Genomic DNA, 23,488 nt, shown 5'->3' with positions numbered 1-23,488 from the left:
ACAGGACTTTGCACACATACTTTGTAAATAAACACGATTACACCAAAGAAATATCTGATTCAAATAATCCACTTCTCCTCCTGTAGATGGAAACAAATCTACAAGGCACTGAATGTTGGTAACCACTCGGGCCAAAGAGGCAACAATCATAATTGATTTCTCAGCAGGTTATCAGATAATCAAATGCTTTGAGGTCACAAAGATGTGGAACAGTTTATTCTTTTTGCAGCAAAAAATCAAAATTCACTTGAAAAGTTTTCCATGAATAAAGAGCAGCTGTTAGAGATCCAGTAACCTTATCTTTTACATATGTTTATTGTTATCCACATTAATTCAGGAAAAGGCTTTACAGCAGCGTTCTTAAGAAAACAACAAAACTGGAGAAAATTGGTTATATCCATACAATGGACCTTATTGTTACATCACTGATTCACATTCCCTGCAATATACTGGCTGAGGTTTCCAAAGCTGCAAAGCAGATCTGGACACCTGATAGTTATGAATGTTAAAAGGAACTGACTACCTAAATCCCTTACGTATCTTCAAAATCTTAGTCATTTTGTTTATCTGGCAGGGCTGTAGAATAATTTCCTTACCCTGAGTTAGATGTACCACAAGTATGTGTAGTGCAGTTACTGATTGTTAAACCATTCAGGACCCAGCTCAGAGAAGAACAGATGCTGCTCTAAGAAATCAGTACTCACTGTGAAGACTTTCTCAGGTTGCCCACGAGCTCGCATGTTGGTGTCATGAATTTGCTTGAGAATCATCCAAGCTTCATCGTGTTTTCCAACCTATAAAATGTCACCAAATTATGGAAAATATGTTAATATTTTACTTCTTAAATTTTTTTTGTGATATTATGGTAGTGGTTCTCAAACTTTTTGGCCTGTGGACACTCTGCTCAATGCAAATATTTTCACACATCACCAGCTGCTAATGGAAACTCATAATTAATTACATAATTCCACCCAAGCCATTTTGCTAGTGCTGCAGCTAGGGAGAACGGTTTAATTTAACCAGGAAGAAAGGAAATATGAATCAAAATTATTTAACAGATTAAGAGTTTTAATTTTCTCTTGTTAATTTACCAAACTTAATTTTAAATAAAGTAAAATATTAATTTATGTCCAACACAAAAGGTTTCAACATTGCCTTTATTTATGGCAGTCGAGGATCACACAAGTGAGAAGCATCCTCTTCCAACCCTTACTGATATGGCCCCCAACTGAGACACCCTGGTGCTCCAGCCCCAGAGTGAGGGGGGAGAGGCATGAGAAAGACAGGTTCAGGGCTTCCCATAGGCCAGATTAATTCTTCTGGGGTTCTGGGTTTAGTGGATTTTGTGTACCCTGGGGCCAAAAATGTGGGGTTCAGTGTGCGGGATGGAACTGCCAGTAAGTGGGATAGGAATGGGGGTGCAGGATGTGGGTGGGAGATTGGTTGCAGAAGCAGGCTGGAAACAGGGTGTCTGGCCAGGTGGGAAGGTGCAGGAGCAAGGGAGGGTGCAAAAGCAGGCTGAAGGTAAGGTGTCTGGCCAGGGGGGAGAATGCAAGAGTAGGCTGGGGGTGTGGGATCTTGATGGGGAGGTTCATGAGAGGATTGGAGGTGTGGGGTCTTTGCATGAGAGGAAGGGCAGGCACTAACCTGATCTTGCATCCCCCTCTGCTCCCAGCATTATGTCCCAGGCTGTTCCTCCAGCTGGGGGAGGGAAAGGGCGAGCGGCAGCATGTGGAGCTGCTTCTGGCTCCACTTCTTCCCCATGAGCCACGTCTGGTGGGGAGACTCAGGTCTTTCTTCCCCACCAGCGGTCTAGGAGGGAGGGGCCTGCAAGCACCAGCATGGGCTCCCCGCTGTGGGGAGAGGGAGTGGGGACGGAGCTGTAGCCTCAGCCCACCTGCAAGGTGGCCATGGACCACAATTTGAGAACCACTGTTCTATGGGGATGTCTGCCCCAGATGTACGGTAGACTGGAACAGGGAATTTTAAAGAATACTTTGCAACTTTTACCTCCAGCAGAAACCTTGGACTTTCGGGCATGAAAGTGAGCGCTACTACGGAGCAGACACAGGGTAGTGCACAGACGATTACAAATACTCTCCAGCTGTGAAACTGGTAGGCAGACCCCATACTAAAACTCCACCCTATGGGAGAGAAAAACAAACACAAAAAGAAACAATGAACATTTCACATGTTGGTCTCTGACGACTTCTGACTAGTTCAGTATAAATCAGAACCTACATTTGACCCAGCAAATATTTATTTTGAGAGGGTGGAAAGGGAATTATCCACAGCAATTATTCTGTACTTGTTCCACAGACATTCAAGGTATTGAGCTTTACTTACACAAATGGTCACAGGATGAATTTTAAACTTTTCTCTGTGATTACTCATGTTGGAAATGGCAATACCTTACATGGGTTAGGAGGCTGTTTGACACAGCAGGGGGAGAAAGTTTCCCACTCTCATGGCAGAAATCTTATCCACAGATAGCTAAAGGAACCAAAAAAGGACATCACTTCAAACTTCGCAAATAGGACCTCATGTATAAACATGCAATGGCTTTGTGTGCATACAACTGGAACATTAAATTTAAAGGCTACATCCATCCAATATGTTTTTAAATAGTCTATTTTTTCTAGGAATGATTCCTCTGACGGGCTGAGAGAGCCTGAAAGAAAAATGTTTAATATTTTATCAAATTTAGTCACCCTGCTTATCTGATACATCTGGCTAAATTACTACTATTCCCTGAGAGAGTCAAAGCCTGAGATGCTTCTTCAAACTTCTCTAGTGAATATTTATAGTCGTGGTTCCCAGCCTCTGGTCCCTGGCCCGCTGCCAGTCTGTGGAGACTCTGGGGGCCAGGGCTGGGATATACCACCCAGCGCTTCCTCTCCTGCCGTGGATGTTGGGAGAGGCGTGTCCTGCCCTGCCTCTCAGCCAACTAGTACTGGGCAGGGCAGGATCTCTTCCCAGATGCGGAAGAGTGTTTCACTGAATGGCAGGAGGGCTGTGTGGAGCCCAGCATGGCAGCCTTAGAGAAGCCACGACCTGGGCAGCAGTGCTCAGATGGCAGCTGGGAGGCAGCACAGGGCTAGGTGAGGGCAGCAGGGCAGGCACTGGAGGTTCTGGGGGCAGGGCTAGTGCTGGGAAGCTCTAGGGTGGGGGGACCTCTAAGAGGTGGGGTGGTGACACTGGGGGGGGCACTGGGGATTCTGAGGTGGGGAGCTACCACTGAGGGGCTCTGGGAGTGGGGCTAGTAGTGGCGGGGGCCCCCCCGAGGCAGGGCTGGAACTGGCTCTGGTGATGGGGCTAATATTGGGATAGAAGTATGGCAATGGGGGAAATCTGTGGAGGTTGGGTGCAGTGAGACTCTGGAAACAGAAGGCTGGCACTGGGGGGCCTGATGAGCGGATCTTGAAAGGGGAAAGGGCTGGCACTTAATTTTTTGGGATTTGGGACTGGCACTGCAAGGCTCAGAGGGTGGGAAGCTGGCACCTGGGGGTTTGGGTGCAGGGGATTCTGGGGTCAGTGTCTGGTGCTGGGGGGTAGTGGAGGGGTGGGGGGCTCTAGGGGTTAGGGCTGGAACTGGGGGGTTCTTGGGGCTGGGGCTTTTGGTGGACTGGTAACATTTTATTTGTATATTTGCATATTCATTATTTGCATAATTGTATTTGCAAATATGCAAACACAATGTTACTGGTCCTCCAAAAGTTAGTGAATGGGTTTGCCAGTTCTCGGTATAAAAAAAGGTTGGGAATCACTGATTTATAGGATTTACATCTATCCTGTAAGGGAACAGTAATGATGCAATGGGACTTCTAGATAGCGAGTAATGAATTCTCATCAACTATTAGAAATCAGACCAAAGAGCGTAAAAACGCGAAAGAATGTGACCAGTATATTCATGTTAAAAATAAAGTTGAGTCAATTGCAATATGTAAAAAGGGGTTAAAGTCAAAGTACATTTTTCATTGTGAGTTATTTGCTCAGTGATCAGCTTTAAGCTAAGTAGATATATTTTTATTTTTCTGGGATAGCACTGGAATTTTGTTTTTAATTTAATTATTGGTGTAGAATCAAGAATTCCTGAAATTGTATTCTTTCTAATTTATAAAAGTGAATATGGCCACAGTTAATTCCTTTTTATGTGTGGGTGATTTTTTTTTTTGTGTGATTTTCACTCCACTAGTTTTCATAGAACTGAAAGACAGCAGAATAATTACTACTTTGATTTTTTTATATTTTTTCTACAAAAGGAAGATGCTATTGTCAACAAATCCAATATGGAAACAGAGTCCCAGAATGCAACACCTAATGCACAGAGCGTTTACAGTGCATAACTCTCTTCACATCTAATGCCAGAACACTGTACAAAGAATTATCTAAAATCTATCATCATCAATATCAGACAAATACCATTAGTTGGAAGTACAGAGAAGAGCATTTAAGAGTGTTTAAACTCTCATCTGGGGTTAGAATCCTTAATCCTGAAGCAGTTAGGACTAGATTTGAAGCAAAACAAGAGAGGTGAGAAGAACAAAAACAAAACAAACACCCCAAAGAATGTATCTCATGAAGCTACCCTAATAGAAATATTACTGAGTCAAATTATTAAGTTTCCTTTGTTAAAATACATCAGAGAAGACAAACTCTTTGGCATAAAATGCCTTTATCAACCCTTGACCATTTATTTAACATTTAAAACTCTGAAAATGCAAGTGTGCTAAATATATACAGGTATGTGAATACACATCATACTGTATATTCTCTATGTAACATGCACATATATTTTGCTGAATATTTCCTTGTCATCATTCTTGAACAATACAATTACAGAAGTATGACTGAAACTGGTAAACATGTGTCCTAGATGCACAATGAAAACACAGTACTTCTTCCTTTTATATAATGATACAAACACATTTGACATTATTAAGCTTTTTCTTTCTGGGCTATTTTTGTTCTACAGATAGTGTCAGCATTTGGCTGGTTATGCAATGCATCATTTTTTTTTATTTGCCATAATACAATGAAATGCAGCTTTATTTTGTAGAGCAATTTTAATAAAAACTTTACATGAAAGCACCTTACAAAGTTAAACAACAGTCTGTACTTGAAAGCACCTTACAAAGTTAAATAACAGTCTGAACTAAACAAGGGAGAGAGAAATGATACAGTTAAAGTATAAATAATAGAAAGAGAAAGAAATGAGACAAGAGATGTTTTCAAGTAAGAGTTGTTGGAAGGAAAAAAGAAAAGAAAAGAAAACAGCATGGCCCCTTTAAGAAGAGGCTTTTTTTTTTGCCGGTGGTCATCTTGTTTTTCTACTCCAGCCACAAGACAGCTCCCCTGCGGAACCAGGTAAGTGGGGGGGCGGGGAGAAGGGGATGAGGGCCTGGTAGGGGAGAGCTGGGCCCGGTTGCTGAGTGTGTTGTAGGGTTGCCAGGTGTCCGGTATTTTTTCTTCCTGGCCGGGGGAAAAAAAATCAGAAAATACCGGACATTTTAGGTATCTGGTATTTTCTGACTTTTTTTTTTTTTTAAATCGGACAGGAGGTGAAAATACCATACACCTGGCAACCCTAAAATCAAGCGGCATTGATTTTCATCAGTTGCTTTAGATCCTAGGACTTGTGTTGATCCCCAAAAGGGGCGACTCCTCAGTAGATTAAGAGGACCCTTTTCTAGCATTCCAACTGCTTGGGCACTCAGGTTTACAGTTCACCTATTTTGGGGCATGTCTCAGTTGAAGGACATAGAAACCTTTACAAAGTCAGTGTACTAACACAATCACTCTTTATCTTAGACAATGCAAGCTGCTAGGACTAACCTCCTAGCTAAGATGCCAGAGGCCCATTGTATGCAGGAGCTGAGGGCAGAAACTTGATGTTACCAGGGGAAGAGGCTCCTGAGATGAACCTGTAAGAAAGCTGGGAGGGATCATAAGACAGAGCCTGGGTCATTTCCTCAGAGATACAGGAAACAAGAAATGACCCAGGGAGCGTGCATAATGGTAAAAAACCAAGGACACACATATGGCCTATTGGGTTGGAATCTGGTAGAGTAGGATGGACCTAGGTTGCCCTTCCTTCCACTCCCAGAGATTATGTCAACCAGGCACAGCGGCCCTTGACCCTCATCCATGGGAAATGCCACTGTGGATGGTAGCCATTAGACAGAATGGCCATGGACACTTACTATTAGGTGGTATTGCTGGCCTGGTGCATCCAGGCGCATCCTGGCATCCAGGCATATAATATATTTAACTGGTTTCCCTTGGACTTGTTCCTCTCTTACTCTTAATTTGTCATCACTTACTGAAAAATTTACATCTCATTGCACAGAGCTCCTGTGCATATGATCCTCAGATCAATTTTCAGTCAGTTCAACAATCCCTTGTTGTAGATCAAGCTTCAGTCTGGGCTAGGTGACAATTTATGTTTGTTTGTTTTTTAACAACCATCTTTGTTTAAAAGTCAGATATCACAAAAGTGAAACTGTTGTACACTTGACACCCCTTATTTGTGGAAATGAGAGCCATTGATATATGCACCTTTATTCTACATCTTTATCTCAGCATGGAGACTCTGCTCCAATAAATGTCAGATCCAAACTTGGTAACTGAAATGGCTGTTAACTCCACATTTCAGCTCTGCACAAAACTGATCATGAAGTTTTTCTCTAATATCAATCAACCTCCTTATTAATAGAGCAGGGACCAAACCAAAATTGATACTATGAAAAGGATGCTGGTATCAAGTAAAATAAAGCCAGATCTCAATGAAATACAGTTACAGTACACACAAAATCAACTCATATTATAAACTGCTGAAATCTACATTTTTTATGATTATTAAATAAATATAATGGTAAAAACTCAGAGCAGGGGTGGGGAACCTTTTTTCGGGCAGGAGCCACACGTAAGTGAGAAGCAAAACCAAAACCAAACAAACAACTCCCCCTCCCCCTCACAACCATCATGGACAAGGCCCTCAACTGTGGAGGAGAAAGAAACCCCCACATTCCCGTCATACACCAGAGCCTAGTGGAGCCAGGCTAGTAGATTTTGTGCGCTCCAGCCCCACTGTGCGGTGGGAGGGTGGCGGGGGTGGGGAGGGAGGGTAAGAGACAGAAGATGGAAGCACTAGTGCAGGCTCCCCAACACTGGGGGGGGGAACCCTGAGCCTCAGAGGCCAGATTCAGGCAAGCTGGGGGCCGCATCTGGCCCACGGGCTTTAGGTTCCCCAGCTCTGTAATAGAGAATCAGGCTCAAAGCCAAGCCATCTCAATTTCAAGAAAAAAAAAGGTACTGCTTGTGCATCTCTGTCAGCAATTCAATCTGTAAACTTCCACAGCTGGTGTATGCTGTTTTACTCTCATACATATAATCAATGTTACAGTCCTGCAGACAAATTCTTATGAAACTCCTGTGAGTCACAGTAAAAAGACTTCTCTGTTACCCAGTGCAGTTTCAAATTAGTAAAAATGTAGACTTATACAAATCTTTCAGATCAACATAATGAAGGCAATAGCAGATGCTGTTTAATAGAATTAGTCACAGTAATGTATGAAGCTAAGTTTATATTTATACAATCACCGCATCCACCTCCTCATTTACAGACAGATTTTGCCATTCTTACTAATGTTCAGTAGTAGAAATTAGTAGTATCTAATTTCACAGGTAGTGCCACTGAAGTAAACTGAGTTACACTGTCATAAAAACTGGTATAAAACAGTGGTAAATCATGCCTATTGTCTCCCCAGCACAGTGCCTCCTAGTTAGTCCCGGAAAGCCCTAGGCACTTCCCAGCTATTAAGATTAGTAAACCCATATTTAACAGTGCCATATTTAATGGACACCCATTCACAGCCATGGACACACACTTTACTTTCTGCTACCACTCTGACAACCTCAAAACCTTTTCCCTGTTTAAATCCATAAGATTCCCAAGTCAATTGGGTGGTTCATTAAGAATTGTATTGATCTTGTCCTTTTTTCCTCCCTCTTCTCATGGTTTTTCATCTGCTGCACTTAATCTCTTGATCGACTCAGTTTTCCACAGGTTTGCCAGGAATAATAATTATGTACTACAGAAATATGGAAAGCAATGGGCAGGTGGGAAGAAGAAAACAAGTCAATGGCAACACATTTTTCTTAGGTTTGAGTTGCCTGTTTTAACACACATTCTAAAACCACATCATAGATTAGCAAAACAAAATTAAAAGTTCAGCTGCTCTCTGCTTATAATTATGTTTAACACATTTTAAGACTGCATCAAGTTTTCTTAGAGCATGATGTAGGCTGGGAAACTGAGCAACTACTTTGATAATTTTGGAGTTGGCCCTTAAGATGCCTTTCATTTTGTTTTTCCGAAGATAAGCTTGGGAGCCAAATAAAAGCATGTTCTTGGCACTAACTCAATTTGCCTGTCTCATCCCTGATTTATGATAAGTGCTCTTACTCTGTTTTATTCTAAGTGCAGCTACCCAGAGTTAAACTTCACCCTTGCTCTGTGGAAATGCTGTATTCCAAAGTCATTAATCTTGAAACCAGTAGCAATTTCCATGGTGCTCTGAATTGTTAGAAAAATTAGTCCCAGTGCATCCTGGGAATAGGTTTCATGGGCCATGGTGCAAAATAAAACCTACAATGACTGAGCTAGAATCTCTGCAGCAGCTTCTCATTGAATATCACCTTCTCACTCTACTGAATACCAGAAATGACTAAATGAATCACTGAATCTGCAGCAACAGATTAGAGAAGTGTAGTGCCGGGCAAAATCAATGGCAAAATGTACAAAGATGATAGTTTACATATAACCACATATTAAAATGTCAAATTCCAGGCCTCGTCAGATTTTTTTTCTGTTATGGCACTGCATCTCCAGCATGGAATTATTAAACTGAAAGAATATCTTTAAACAAAGTTTCTGATTTGAGGAAAGGACATTTCAGTTGTACATAGCATACCTGAAAATTTGATTCTACTAGGATTTTAAGGCCTTTTTCTGTAGTGTTTTCACAGTACAAGATTCTTGTAAAAGTTGTTTTCTGACATCTTAATTTAAAAATAAATAGCCCTCACTGTAGATAGGGAGGTTGCTGTCTGTCAGTAGCCCATATCAACACAGAAGGTAAAGTTAGAAGATCCCTCCAAATCTCAAATTTCTAGAAATGAGAATACTATATCTTTGGAAGAAATGATCCCTTCTTAATGCAGTTTTCTAAAGGCAGCAGCGAGTTCAGAACTTTCCAGATCTGGGTATTTTTTTCATGGGGAAAACTTCAGATCTACTGTAAAGTCACAATGTTGTATCTACTGGGACTCCAGAAGTAGGAGAGAGCAGCCCCAAATGCAAGGGGAGAAGGGAAATTGCCAGGGAGGCCAAGGGAATTCACTAATTGAGTGTATGCCATCAGCAGGCTTCCTTTCTGTATTTTTATTGCTTAAAGGTTGCTTATTACCCTAGTACTTGAGCATCTGGCCAGAACTCAAAAGCCATATTCCTCCCTCTTATTTTACTTCTAAATCTTGCAATGTGACTGACTGCTAAATAAGAACCTGTGAATAACCTAAATTGCCACTTGATGGCACTGTTACTGCACTCAGTTATAAAAATCCAGTAAAATATTTAACTCTACAATGAATTTTACTATAAACATCACTGGTAATTTAGTAGTCTCTAGATATAAGCTAAATCTAAAGGGCTAAAATAAGTTACATTGGGCAGAAGCTGACACAGACAGTTACTAGGTTTCAAATGGTATTAAATCTAACCTTAACATTTCTTAATTTAAATGTAGATAGTATCATGAGCTTTCGTGGGTACAACCCACTTCTTCAGATGAAGAAGTGGGCTGTGCCCATAAAAGCTCATGATACCATCTACATGTTTTGTTAGTCTTTAAGGTGCTGCAATATTATTGTCTTTTAAGTTTTTCCAGTACAAACTAACTTGGCTACCCCTCTGAAGCTTCTCAATTTAAATGGTCTCATTAGAGGGGAGTATAAGAAGGACTGAATGTAGAAAAACGTCCATGGATTGAAATAATGATAAAAAGTATCCCTCACATCGGAACAATGGATTGTGACCACATTAAGCTGAATCATACACCTACGGGAGAATGTTAAATATTTCTCAAGCTCTGTTAAAATAAATGTCTTCTGGAAACATGTTCTTGATGGGAGGCTAAAGTGGCATAATTAGTTACCATGCATGTCTTTCAGCTACACAAAGATTTTAAATCTTGCTAACATCACGCAGGAAGAGTAGCTTTCTCTCCACACTACAAAATACACAAGACAACCTGCCACAAAAAAATCAACTACTGGCAATTTTTCCAGAAGAGAGTCCAGAGCTGAAATAGCTGGAGTGTTACAGATCATGACAGAGGTACATTATCAAAGCTGCATGTTGAAGCTTGCATAATGTCTGCCTGCATTATGTCTGGATCTCTAGCCAATACTATTAGTCGCTGACATTCACAAGGAGTAGCAATTTAATAAGAGAAGAAAGTAATACTGTTAAGCAGACATCCTGGTGTTGCATCTTTTATAAATGTATTAAATTCCTAACTCAGGCCTCCTCTGATGACATTTAAATCTTTGATTAAAAGTAGTAAGGTATTTTAGAGACATTCCTTTAAAAAATTAACTGGGATTTTTAAAGTTTTCAGCATTAAAGGCCAGAACCTCAGATGGTATAAACTGGTATGGCTGGAGCTATGGCGAGTTATACCGAGAATTTAGTTCTCTGTGTGAAGGGTTGATGTGGAGGAGTTAATCAGTGGATCTCACAGCATTTAAATCTAATTAACTACCCTCTAATGGCTACCTTCTCCCTCTAATACAATAAGATACTTCTGGAATAAAGTAGCTGACCAAAACCACAAACACATGGAGCTGCAGGGAGGGGGCAGTCTATTCTTTTCTATTGCCATTGATTGCTTCATTAGCAATAAATAACGCAACACAAATTCAGAGACATAAATACCAATGTTCATTAAACATAATGTGAGGCTAGCATTACATGTTGAGGCTCAGCTGGTCCTCTCCAGGTCCCACCCATGGGCAATCCCCCACAAAGCCTCTAAATTTCACAGTTTTGTCAAGTTTTCCTTAAATCTCAATCTTTTTGTTCAGTCCCACTCATCATGAAACATCTTTCCCCTTTTTACAAACACATTAAGCAAATTAACTTCCCATTCTACAAAACACCCATAGGCCAGAGACAGGTGAACTGACAGACTCGCCAGGCCCCTGGACAAGGTATGTGTGTGTATGGCCAGTTCCCCACTCCTAGAAGGGGCAGCGCCTTGGCTGCAAGGGGTAGGGCGGGGGCAGATGGCCCTCAGTGCTGCCTGGACCATGATCCCCCTCAGCGCCATATGGAGACTACCACCTGGGGCTATGAAGTGCGCCATGGTGAGCTCCAGTGGTGAATTAAAGGGCTCTGCCACAGCTGAAGCCCTTGGCCCCTTTGAATTGCTGGGCCCCAGGCAGTTGCCCTCTTTGCCCCTTCCTGTCTGCCTGGCCAGAGATTATTAACCCTTAGAGTTAGTAGTTAGAGTCCTATTGTTACTATGGCCTCAGGTAGGTGGGTAGTCTCTGAAATAGGTCTAGTTGTCAACTCAGGGAACCACACTAACTGCCTCTAGAGTCTCTTCCAATACTATAGCATTGGTCAAATTTGTTCTGGGTTTCTTTACTCACTAGCATGCATAGTTCTCTATCGGCGTATGTTTGGTGATTTCCCATTTTTCCTACTGTATCTGACTTGTAGATTTTGTTATTACCAATTACTTAATATTTACATTGCAGTAATGCTTAAAGGACCCTATCACTTTGGGCCCCACTGTGCTATAAACTGTACAAACAGAAAGCAAATGCCAGTCCTTGGGCTAAAGAATTTACAGTTCTTCTCTACTGGAAAGATCCATGCTGCAGAGGTCTATCTTCTTGAGTTCAATTCAGTGGATCTAATAAAAGACCCGCTATATTTAACACTGAGAGTGTCCCCATTGATGCTGGTACTCCTCGATTTGTGAGGAGTAAAAGGAAGTTGATGAGAGTCTCTCTTGATTCAATCCTCCAGGTGAGTATACCCAAGGCCTAAAAGACAATTTGGGTAAAACTGCATTGCTCATGACTTTCTTGTGCTTTCCTAAGGACTTGATCAGTATTGGAATCCTTCTTCCAGCACCGCTATAAATTTGCTTGGCCATTTTCCATTTTGTAGTTTCTCACTGTAGCAAGCATTTCTTCATCGGCAGCGTGGTTTCTGCCCCACATGCCATCAGAACCTGTTCTTTCAATCTGGCAACAGAATGTTCTTAGGGTATCAGCCAACATTAGAAATCACGCACATGGTATCTACCTTTAGTGAACAGCATTGCAGGTGCAGTAGAGGATGCCTGAAAAAGTGGATGCTTTGGGCGTCTGTGGAGGCATCATGACATCAAGTTTACTATAGAACCACAATTAGATCAACTCAATTATATGGCTGTGACATAAGGGTGCTGAGGAACGCTGAAGAGCAGCAGACTGACATTTTCAATAACTCCTCATTTTTGACTTTATATTAAGTGACTGCACAAAATCAGCAAGTTGTATGTAGGGAGGTGCTGAAGATGCTGTGCCAAGGACCCACAAGATGTAAATCCAACCCTGACCAAAGGAAGAGACAGAAGACAAAATGCTAACAACAAAAACATTTTCTTGAGATCTCATAGTGATAAAATTCTCTCTCTACCTGACTATCACCAAGGGGTGTGGACCTGCTGCCTTTGCTGCCCTGGTTCCCTCCATGCAGCCCTAGTACCCTCAGACCTCACTTCAGGCCCTGCAACCTGGGAGCTTGCCTGGCCAGTGCTTCCCCACCTCTGTCTACCTTTCTTCCTATCTTGCACTAAATCAGGAAGCTTCTAGCTTCCTTGGCAGCTAGGTTCCTCCTGACCCACAGCTGGAGCAAGAGTGAGTCCAACTCCCCTCCCCTCCCCTCCAGAAGCCTTTATTTATACTGCCCTCAGCTGGGTCCTAACTGTCTCTGCCTCAGCTGCTGGCTCCACCACTACAGACCACTCCCCAGCTGGCTTTTAACTCTTACAAAGCTAGTGCAGGGCAGACGCCCCATCACAAAGCTGTATTTTACAACAGAGTGGAAAATTGCAAGAGCTATTTTCTCAGTTTTTTAAAATCCCAATTAATACATGTCACATAACAATGGTTGTTTTTTGTGAGATTTCAGCTGTACTGGGGTGCATCTAAACCAGATTTGGAAAACAGGCTCTTCCAGCTTTGTATCTGATGCAGTCCCAAAACTATAGATGAGCGTAGGACATTGGGGTTCTAACTTCAGCTTCCTCAAGTCTACATAACCTGGAGTGGGGTTAGGTGTTTGGATATGAAGTCAAATGTAGCCAAAATAGATTTAAATACTATTTTCAATTGTAATTTTCCTAATGTTCTGATAGAAGCTTGGGGGCTGGAGGGAGAAAAAGAAAGCAATACAGAATTCTGGGATGCAACTGCTGAAGGCATCTTGAAGGGATGGTAAAGGACAGAATAGCATAAAAACAAAAGTTTGTTTTTAAAGCAAGTGGAATTCACTTAAAATATTTACATCAAACTTTTCATTATAGCTTCCAAAGAAAAATCGCTGTAAACTTGAAAGTTTGTCTCTCTCATCAACAGAAATCGGTCCTTGTTTCTCTAAGATCCTGGGTTCCACACAGCTACAACAACATGGTGTATATTATAGCTTGAGGCACATCAAAGATAACACAAAGAACTTGGGAAAATAATGCTCTAATTATGCATAAAAGTCAGAGCAGGCCACCAAGGGTTAATGTAAAGCTGATACCATTGAAAATCTCATTACAGGGATTGTGGCACATAACTGAGCTGACTGTATGGCTGACTGAGTCAGTGGCCCGAGAGATTTATATATCCACACAGCTCTGCCATGATTGGGTCTGACTCAAGGGTGCTATTCAGTTAGAGCATTTTACAATGTGCAAATGTAGATAAAGAGGTATGAATCATTAGCAAATCTACTAGAGATCACTCTGACAACAGCCAAGAAACTTAAGGGATACTCTCTGCATTAGTGGGCTCATCAGACTAAAAGAATCCAGGGGGGAAAAATCACCTCTTGCTTTAGAAAGATTGTTGATCAAGTGGCTTCAATTTTATAACAAAACTGATTTTGATGACAAAATTAAAGAATCTGTGTTTAATGTAATTAGATTTGGGGCTATGCAGTCAAATAGCATTAAAACACCCATCACGTCAGGTTTTAAATGGCCTCATTTCAGACTTATTAGGCTGTTAGCAATAAGACAACTCTTATGTCTATTCTGAATTTCCCTCAACTTTCTTTTGCTGCATTTAGTGAATTAAAAATTGATAAATGGTTTGCTTATGGAGTTAGGCATGTCTGTGTGGAAAGCACTAAAGAGGGGCAAAATTCAGTTTTACGAACACTAAATGTTACATTTCCAAGCATTACAACTCAGAGCAGTATTTAACTATAGATTAAGCTGAAAAGAAAACACTGCTTGAAAACAGGATCCAATTATGTAATTTTGGATACATACAAATACAACATACACAATCTATACTGATGGAAAGTTAGCTCGATATCTATAAATATATTGGTCCTCTTCAACTCTACCCACAGCAGTATCTGTGCACCATGAAGTAGTGCATTAAGCCACATGGCTAATGTTTATTCTCTCATCCATTCTTCAGAGAGAGAAGAACATGCTGTGGAGCATCTTGTCTTTGTGGGTTGTTTTTTTAAAAAAATATTATTGTGGTGTGTTTATCACCATAAATTGATGGACACAAATATTCCAATTTCAATAGCTACTTGATCTGTGGACACAAACCAGATTTGTGTCCTAAAATCAGGTAATTAATCTTCATTAAAATTATGTATGAACCTACAAAAATATGAGATTGTATTGCATCATCATTGTATTGTATTAAAGGCTGTATTAAGGCCCTTTCATAAGATACCTATATATAATACACATAATAGATTGCTGAAAAACCACTCAATTGACTATTTTATGACTATGACAATGCTTGGAATGCATATGTCTTCAAAGTGTTGTATGTATATGAACTAATTTATCCTCACAATTTTTCTGAGGCAATTTTGACTCTGGCTCCTAATAACATGACTTATTTTCAGTGTTCTTTTGTAAAAGACAAAAGACAGCAATAAAAGTAAATACTTGAGTAAACAGAAAGAACAAGTATCAAACTGTGGCATTAAAACTCACATGAAAGGGAAGGATTTTACTTTGTACCAGTTTCCAAAACAATTCTAAAATATAAAACAAATTCTAACAAGAGCTATTTGAATTTCACTGATGTCTTATATATATATTGCACCAAAACATGAAAGTATTAAAATGGATGTCATTGTTAGTAGTTATACTGTTCATTCTTTGTACACCATAGTGAAAATATACTGTAGAATTTTAGTGAGTGAGTTGCATGTTAAAGTTAAATTAGTTAAACAGGCTCTATTTCCCTTTGGTAGATTTCCATGTTTTAATATACCATTTACTGATTGTCCTCTTTGATTAATCACTTCTCTGTTCTTGGTCACAAGAAGCCCATCTTTTAAATATCCATAGATCAGATGCCCATAAATCACTTTTGAAACTCCAAAACCAGTATTGAAACACATTTTCCAATTAGCATCCAGCCTTAACTGCTTCTATTAGATATGTTTACAGCAATCTGAAAGGTCATTCAAAATCTAACACTTACAGTGGGATATGGTCTTTGGAACCTCCTCCCCTTGCAAAATATTTTCAAGATCGTAATACAGTACATGTTTCTGCTTGCAAGTTTATTTTTTACCTATTAAATACATTTACTTTTTTGCCTGTGGGGTGCAAGTTAAAGCAATATAACTGACACTCTGTACCTCAAAATAGTACCCTGAAACTCCCATACTTAGCACTGTGATAAGAGTATGACAAGCTTTGTGAAAGTATGCCTAGTGAGGTATCATTTGAGAAGGCATGGAGCTGTTGAGCATTGCTACCCTGTCAAATTGTCTGTCTTACTGTTGAACCTGAAGTTATGAAGTATTGCTATGTGTGTGTCACTAAAATATGTGGTGAAGTTGGGAGACACCCCAAGCCAGCCTTTCAGTGGCAACAAGGAAGTGCCTTGTATGACAAATTTACATCAGGGAATCCATTTTCCCAACGGCTATTCCAGAGATTCATTAGAGAGGGCAGGTAAGCAATGAGGGTTACCTAACTCATGTGACAAGACTCTTGATGGCAGCTAGGGGAAAGTCTAAAAGAGGGACAGTTACATCACCATTTGGCCTCTCTTCTCTCCCATCTCAACATCTGGAATATAAAGACATTGACCTGGGGAGATCGGTCCCGAGGGAATATAGCCTGTGTATTAGAAACTGTGTATTAAATAACATTTATTAGGGTGAGAAAAGCTATTTGATTCAAATCTTGTTGAGTCTGTGAAAGTTAGAATTCAGACTGCAATCTTACTTTTTCCTTATGTAGCCAGCTTTTATTTCTATGCCTATCACTTAATATCTACCATTCAGTAGATAATACATCTGTTTTGTATTTTACCTAAAATAGTATGTTTTTTATTAAAGTGCTTAGGGAATCTCAGGTTAACAAGGGCCATTTCATGTTCACAACCCTTTTATCAAAGTGGAGAACCAATTAATTAACTTGTACTGTCCAAGGGAATCTTGAGCAGAGTAAGATATATTTCTGGGGTGTAATGCTGGAGTGGATAGGCTGCTGTATCTCTTTGTGTAATTCAAGAGAGCCTCATGCAATTTAGCTGGGTGTGGAACTCCACATACTGATGGCTGAGTGATCAGTGCCTGCAGGGATTCACAGTTTGTCACTGACTTAGCCCAGGTAGAAGAGTTAGGGGGGCACAGTACCCTCACAATTCCAGTTTGTACCCCGGAGATTCAATAGCAATAATTATCAAAGATACGGAAGAAAATATGACATGGTAATTTAAACAGATGATTATTTTTTTCTCTTTTCAATAATCCTCACCATTTTCCTAGCTAAGTCTGGGATTTTCAAAGGAGTCAAGAGAAGTTTAGTGCCCAAATTCATGGAATTCAGATTCCTTTGAAAATAGCACCTTAAGGGTATGTCTAGATTACATGCCTCTGTTGCCAGAGGCACGTAAATTAGACTACCCGACATAGTCAATGAAGTCAGGATTTAAATATCCCCGGCTTCATTAAAATAAAAATGGCCGCCGCACTGTGCCAGCTCAGCTGATCATTGGCACAGCGCAGCAGTCAAGACGTGGATCAGTCGACAGGGAACGCCTTTGTCAACCGCTCCCTTATGCCTAAATAATCCAGTTTGGGTAAAAGTTGTTCATGGTGATTCATATTAAGCAGCTTAAACCAGCACATTTGCTTCAGTTTAACTTATTCATTCATGAATGTAAGTTTCAGCATATTTCAGTATTTTTAAAAGTATCTAGCCCCTGGTATATCAGGCAAATCAAAGGAGGGGGAACATGATGGTTAATAAGAATTTTGAAAAACTGCTGCACACACACACATTTTAAACCAATAAAATAGTTGCTAATACTCTTTATTAAAGAGTATTCTCCAATCCAAACCTTTTATTTCAATTGCACCAGAATTAAAGAGGCAGTACTTAACAGGTATGACAATGTGGGCACATTCTGCACATTCATATTTTCCAGCTTGGATATTAAGGTCAAGAAACATTGCAAATGTTTTTGCCACAAGAAAAGGATTGAGCAACTCTGCAAAGGAGAAGATGGGATGAAAGGATAATCTCTCTCTGCTGGTAGACAACCATGACTTTGGTCTCAGGATTGTTTTAAAATAGGAAAGAAAAGGAAAACTTTAAAACAAACTTTTTGTTTTAAATGGCAATGCAGGTGGAGCCTGGAAGGAGCCTGCCGCTGTCTGAGAGAGGCAAAGGGGTACAGCTGACAGGGCAGGAGAAGGGGGGCTGTGGCCAAGAGGAAGAAGGGAGGGAAAGAAAAGAAAAGGGGGGCCAAGCTGAGGAGAGGCTGAGCTGAAAGTGGCGGGATGCTGACTTCCACCTTGTCCCCTCAACCTACTCCAGCCGCCTGGGTAGTGGCGGCCACTACACAGCCCCTGCCACTCTGCCAGGGGGCCCCAAGCCAGCCCCCAGGGCTCATGGCAGCTGGAAAGCCCTACTCTGCCATGCACCCCAGCCACAACCAGAGCATCCCCGCCCAGGAACAGCCATCCCCCACATGACCAGCATGGGTCACATGGCTGACACGGAGCAGGAACTGGGTCCAGTGAGGCTGCTCCAGCAGAACAGCTTCACTGCGGCTCGGCTCCAGCTGCAGCACACCCGGCTGCTCGCAGTGCCACTCAGTGTGGGAGGATGGGAGGAGAATTTTTTGTGCACACACAGGCACGCACCTTATAGGGAACGGATCTCCCAAACAGGCAGTGCTCATTAGCAGCTGGGAGTGTGGCCTGGCAATGTGATGCGGCTCGGCAGGAAGCCATTCATGGCCATCCACTGGGCCATGGCCAGCAGTTGGGAACTGCTGGTGTTTAGGAGTCACCATAAATTGCATCTGCAAGGGAAACTACTGGCTCTTAACAGCCTGAGTGTACAGTAAACGAGGATGGAGTAACAGACTTGTATTTTATTATAATGAACATGGAGATAGGATTGTATGCATTTGAATTCTCTTACAAGAGGACTGGTAACCAGCTCTCATATCTTTAACACACATCAGCTTCACTTTTCTGTTATTTAGTGTAGTTAGAGCATAGAGCACTGGCCCTTTCTCTGCTTTATGGGGAAAAAGCTTTTATCTTTGAAAAATAAAAAGCAGATCCAGAATAAACTCTCACCAGAATTAATAAACTAAGCTCAGTTTATTCATTACTGGTAACAACAGACAAAGATCATGCCTATTCATTCTCCTAGTTTGGAAATATTATAAGTGCATCACCTCTCTGTACCAGGCACTTCCAAAAGATCCTGGGCCAGATCCTGATGTAGATCCGTTGATTGCCATGGAATTATTTACACCAGTGAGAGTTGAGAATCAGGCCCACTGTGCAAAATCAATTTTTCAAGCAAACACAGAAAAGAAATCACTACTGTGATACTGCTATGAAGTTACTAGCTTGCTTTTAATTTCCCTAAAGCTCTAGGAAAACAAATCCTTTCCCTCTTTTTTAATCAATTTACAGAGCCACAGGAGAAGGCTCATTCTGAAGCTAAGTTAATGAGCATCTTTAGTATTCATTAAGTAGATGTGCTAAAAGCCACTTAAGCTTATAACAATTGTGAAGATAAACTTTTAAATGTCCATTAAAAACCCTACATCAGGGCACAAAAAATAGTACAAAGTGATAAACAAAGAAATGTGTTTTGCTTGTCTATCCTGATTTGCATAAGCATCATATATCTACATTCTGCTGTGTTTTTATAGAATATTGGAACTGCAAGGGACCTTGAGAGGACATTAAATGCAGTTCCCTGCCCTCAGGGCAGAACCAAGCACCATCTTAGAATCGTGAACGCCATGATTTCACGATCACTTTCACCCAAGCTGCTTTCCACTTTCAAATTTTCAACCGGTCCCTCCCTATTTGTTAAAATCAAATCTAGAACAGCTTCCTCCCTAATAGCTTTCTCAACCTTCTGAAATAAAAAATTGTCTCCAATTGCAGTCCAAGAACTTGTTGGATAATTTGTGCCCTGCTGTGTTAGTTTTCCAGCATACATCTGGATAGTTGAAGTCCACCATCACCCCCCAAATCTTGTGTTTTGGATGATTTTGTTAGTAGTTTAAAAAAAGCCTCATCCACCTCTTCTGCCTGGGTAGGTGGTCTGTAGTAGACCCCTAGCATGACATCCCCAAGAGCATGCTGTTTTTTTCTAGGATAAAGATAATATTTTTAAATGTATACTTTGAATATGAACTAATTATTCAAAATTTTCCAAAACAAAGAATAATTCATGAGTGGAAGTTGACCACTCAAACTGTATATAAAACTGTCTTGTACCAACTGCAATTGAGTAAAATTTAGAAAATGCAATTTTAGCTTACAGGATACTCAATTAATAGAAATGTGCTGAATATCTACAAAAAGTTAACATTTTTGGATCATTGTACACCTTAGCGGAATAGAAAAATAGATGTTTCATTATACAGTAGATGCTTTTATGTCTATTTGTTTTGCATTACACAGGTTTCCTGGCAAATATAGATTGAAACATAGCAAAGCTAAAAAGACATTTCCGTCCAAGATAATATTTTCCCATACCTAAAATAGCCAGAAAATCATAGCTTTTAAGGTCAGAAGAGATCATTAGATCATATAATCTGACCTTCTGAACAGCACAGACCATAGAATTTCACCAAATTTACCCCATATTAAGTTGAGTAATGTTTAACTAAAACATAACTTCCGAAAAGGCTAATATATAAGGAAGGAAATATAATAAAGTTGCTTTTTGTTTTAAAATTTGCAGCCCATGTATTTCCTCCTGCTGAAAAAAAGTAGCGGGGGCAGAACCCATACATTTTGCTGACCTGTCATTACATTCTCTTCTTGGCTTTAGGCTACTGGGGCAAAATGCCTCTTTTAGTGTGGATCCTCCCAGTCCCTGCTCCCTGAGCATACCTGTGCAAGGTTATTTATCACAGCAGAGGTCACAATCCTCTTTTGCTGGAGCCCTATCTTGGGATGGACTGACAGAGATGGGCACTTCCCCATGTCTGCTGGCTCTTTGTCCTGACTCGCTGCTGCCAGAGCCTCCTCTTCCCCATCACACGTCCTCCTCTCTCTTCTCATTTCTCTCTTTGTTGTCTATGTTCCTTCACTTTGTGCATTCTCTTTTTTGTTCTTTTTCTCTCAAGTTCTGATCTGGCTCCTTCTGAAGAAATTGATTGCAATGGGCGAGGGATTGAACCCTTTCTGTACACGATTGTTGTTGACTTTTCCTCTCTTCTGCATTCTCCTTGTTCCCTAAAGACTCCACTGTGGCTGGGGATGGACATGTCCATGCAAGACTGAGCTGAACACTTCAGGAGCAGAGAACAGAAGGTGGGGCAGTAAGTCAGTGCTGAGGCTGCAGCTCTTTACAAGTGAGCTGCTCCTGCAATCAGCAACATTAAGGGCCACATTGGGACTATGGAGGAAGCTGGATTTGCTTTCAAAGAGCCACTTGGTATATTGCAGAAGTAGGAGCTAGTTGCCAGTGTGTGAAAACTGGCTTTAGAGTGCTCACAGATCTAGGACTTGTTTCCTTTAAAAAAAATTTATCACATTACGCTTCTCTCAAACCTTGCTTTTACTTTTCATTCACAGTGCGATTTTTTGTGTGTCTCATTTCATTTTTACTTTATCCTGACAGCTAATAGATTTTTTCTATGCAACAAGGCAGGCAAAATCCTGGCAGAATTTCCTTTAAGAAAATACATTGTTAGCAACGCTGTATTATATAAAACTGAACTCAAAGGAGAAAAGAAAGGTGGGAAACCAAAGATTCACAAGTATTTTTACTGAAATCTCAATAACTGCTCAGACTACAATGGTTCTTTCTGGCATTATAATCTAAGCATTTATAACCTATTTATTAATGGCACCATTATATTTTCTTGCTAATCTATACAAAGCTATTTATAAGGCACCAATCACACTATCATCAGTTTAATAGTTATTTGAGTATTTTAGATATTTTTTATCCCATTTTGATTTTGTTTTACATAAAATTTTAAAAGTAAAAGAAAAACATGTATCAACTCTCGTGCTTCAGTTTAATTTTTGCCTTTCTTTAATTGTTTACACCATTAAACAATAGAATACCAATTTAAATTTATTATAAATATTTGTGGATGTTTTTCTACATTTTCAAATCTGTTTATTTCAATTGCAAAACAGAATACAAAGTACACAGTGCTCTCATGATTTGCTATTACAAATATTTGCACTGTAAAAAAGATAAACAAAATAATATTTTTCAATTCATTTCATAAAAGTCCATTGAGTCCTGCTTCTTGTTCTGCCAACCATTAAGACAAACAAGTTTGCTTATATTTATAATGTCATCTGAAAGTGAGAACAGGCATTCCCATGGCACTGTTTTAGCGGTATTGCAAGGTATTTAAGTGTCAGAAACTCTTGGATTTCAGTTTCAAACATTCATATGCCCCTTCATGGTTAAACTTGTAAGCTTTAACATTTTACAGTGTTTTATTTTGAGTGCAATTATATAAACAAAATTCTAAGTTATATTTTCATGATAAACGTTTCCACTACAGTATTTGTACAATACTTGTGTCCTATTATAGTTTAACAGTATGTGTAAAACTTGATTAATCACAACTATTTTTTAATTTCATGATTAACTGTGATTATTTTTAATTGTTTTACAGCCCTAATTCTATTTGAACTTGTCTTCTGCAGAAAGATTAAAGCTCTATTGATCTAACTCAATTAACATGACTATATCGCTCAACAGCCTACTCCAGTATGTTCCACCTTTGAATTAAACAACAAAAGATACCACTCTTTTCGTATCTCCATCTTAAACCAACCAATGAGGTGTTGGTATAGCAAGAACTGCAACGAATAATTCTGGTAAATCTGACCAGTGTGTGCAGTAACTTTTGCCTAGATCTCTTGGGTCGAGTCATTGTAGCGATAGCTCAGTGTGAAACGGTTCAAGCATGTCTCCTTTTATTACAAATCATGTAAGTGCATCCTTGTCTTTTGACTGGTTCGATACACTGCAGCAGAGAGACTCAAATCCGACTCTGGGGACTAGAGCAGAGGGAAGGGGAAGAAGAACTCACAATTTTGCCTAAAATGAAAACATGATTTATACTACATTTTACAGCTCCCTGGGTAACTAGTTCCTCAAGAAACTCTAGGAGCAGCTGGTGAAACAGGCATGAAATCATGCTGTTTCTCTGCTGCTCTGTCCTACTTCTAATGCATATGTCTAAATTTCTAAGTTGCACTGAAAGCAGAAATACCCGTAAAAGTCAGAATAGGGAAGGACCAGAATAGCTTATAAATTTTAACAAATAAATAATACCTTGCACTTGTACAGCACCTTCCACTGCAAGCGCCTACCATGCTTTACAAACAGTAACGGGCTCTTCCATCGGGAACAGCAGGGTACCATTTTACAGATAAAGAAACTGAGGCACAGACTCAGATTTTCAAAAGTAGCCCTTCATTTTCAGTGCTTTGATTGCTCAGGGTCCATCCTGGAACATGACTGACCCAAACACTCACAACTCCTATCAAAATCAACAGAGATCTCATACTAGGCACCCAGAAATTAGACACCCCAAATTAGTGATTAGTTGTGAAAAGTTTTGGCTTAAACAGCTTGCTTAAGGGGACACAGCCAACCTATAGCAGAGACAGGATAAAACCCAGGTCTCCTTACCTTAA

The 23,488-nt window shown here is 40.3% G+C and overlaps 1 protein-coding gene across 2 annotated transcripts in view; it reads right to left on the bottom strand.

The window, feature by feature from the left end:
- SV2C (synaptic vesicle glycoprotein 2C) overlaps positions 1–23,488 on the bottom strand; it is a 199,491-nt gene that overhangs the window by 43,511 nt on the left and 132,492 nt on the right. For both annotated transcript variants that reach the window (XM_025185249.3, XM_006124253.5), the window contains 2 exons: positions 2,011–2,144; positions 705–794 (listed from right to left, as the gene is read on the bottom strand). In XM_025185249.3, the coding sequence (XP_025041034.3) occupies positions 705–794; positions 2,011–2,144 (224 nt within the window). The remainder of the gene's footprint in view (positions 1–704; positions 795–2,010; positions 2,145–23,488) is intronic.

This window comes from Pelodiscus sinensis, chromosome 6, assembly GCF_052426305.1.
Source record: "Pelodiscus sinensis isolate ZL-2025 chromosome 6, ASM5242630v1, whole genome shotgun sequence".
In the NCBI taxonomy this organism is placed as follows: Eukaryota; Metazoa; Chordata; order Testudines; family Trionychidae; genus Pelodiscus; species Pelodiscus sinensis.
The sequence above is the reverse complement of the archived record's forward strand: the minus strand, read 5'-3'. Positions and strand labels throughout refer to the sequence as shown.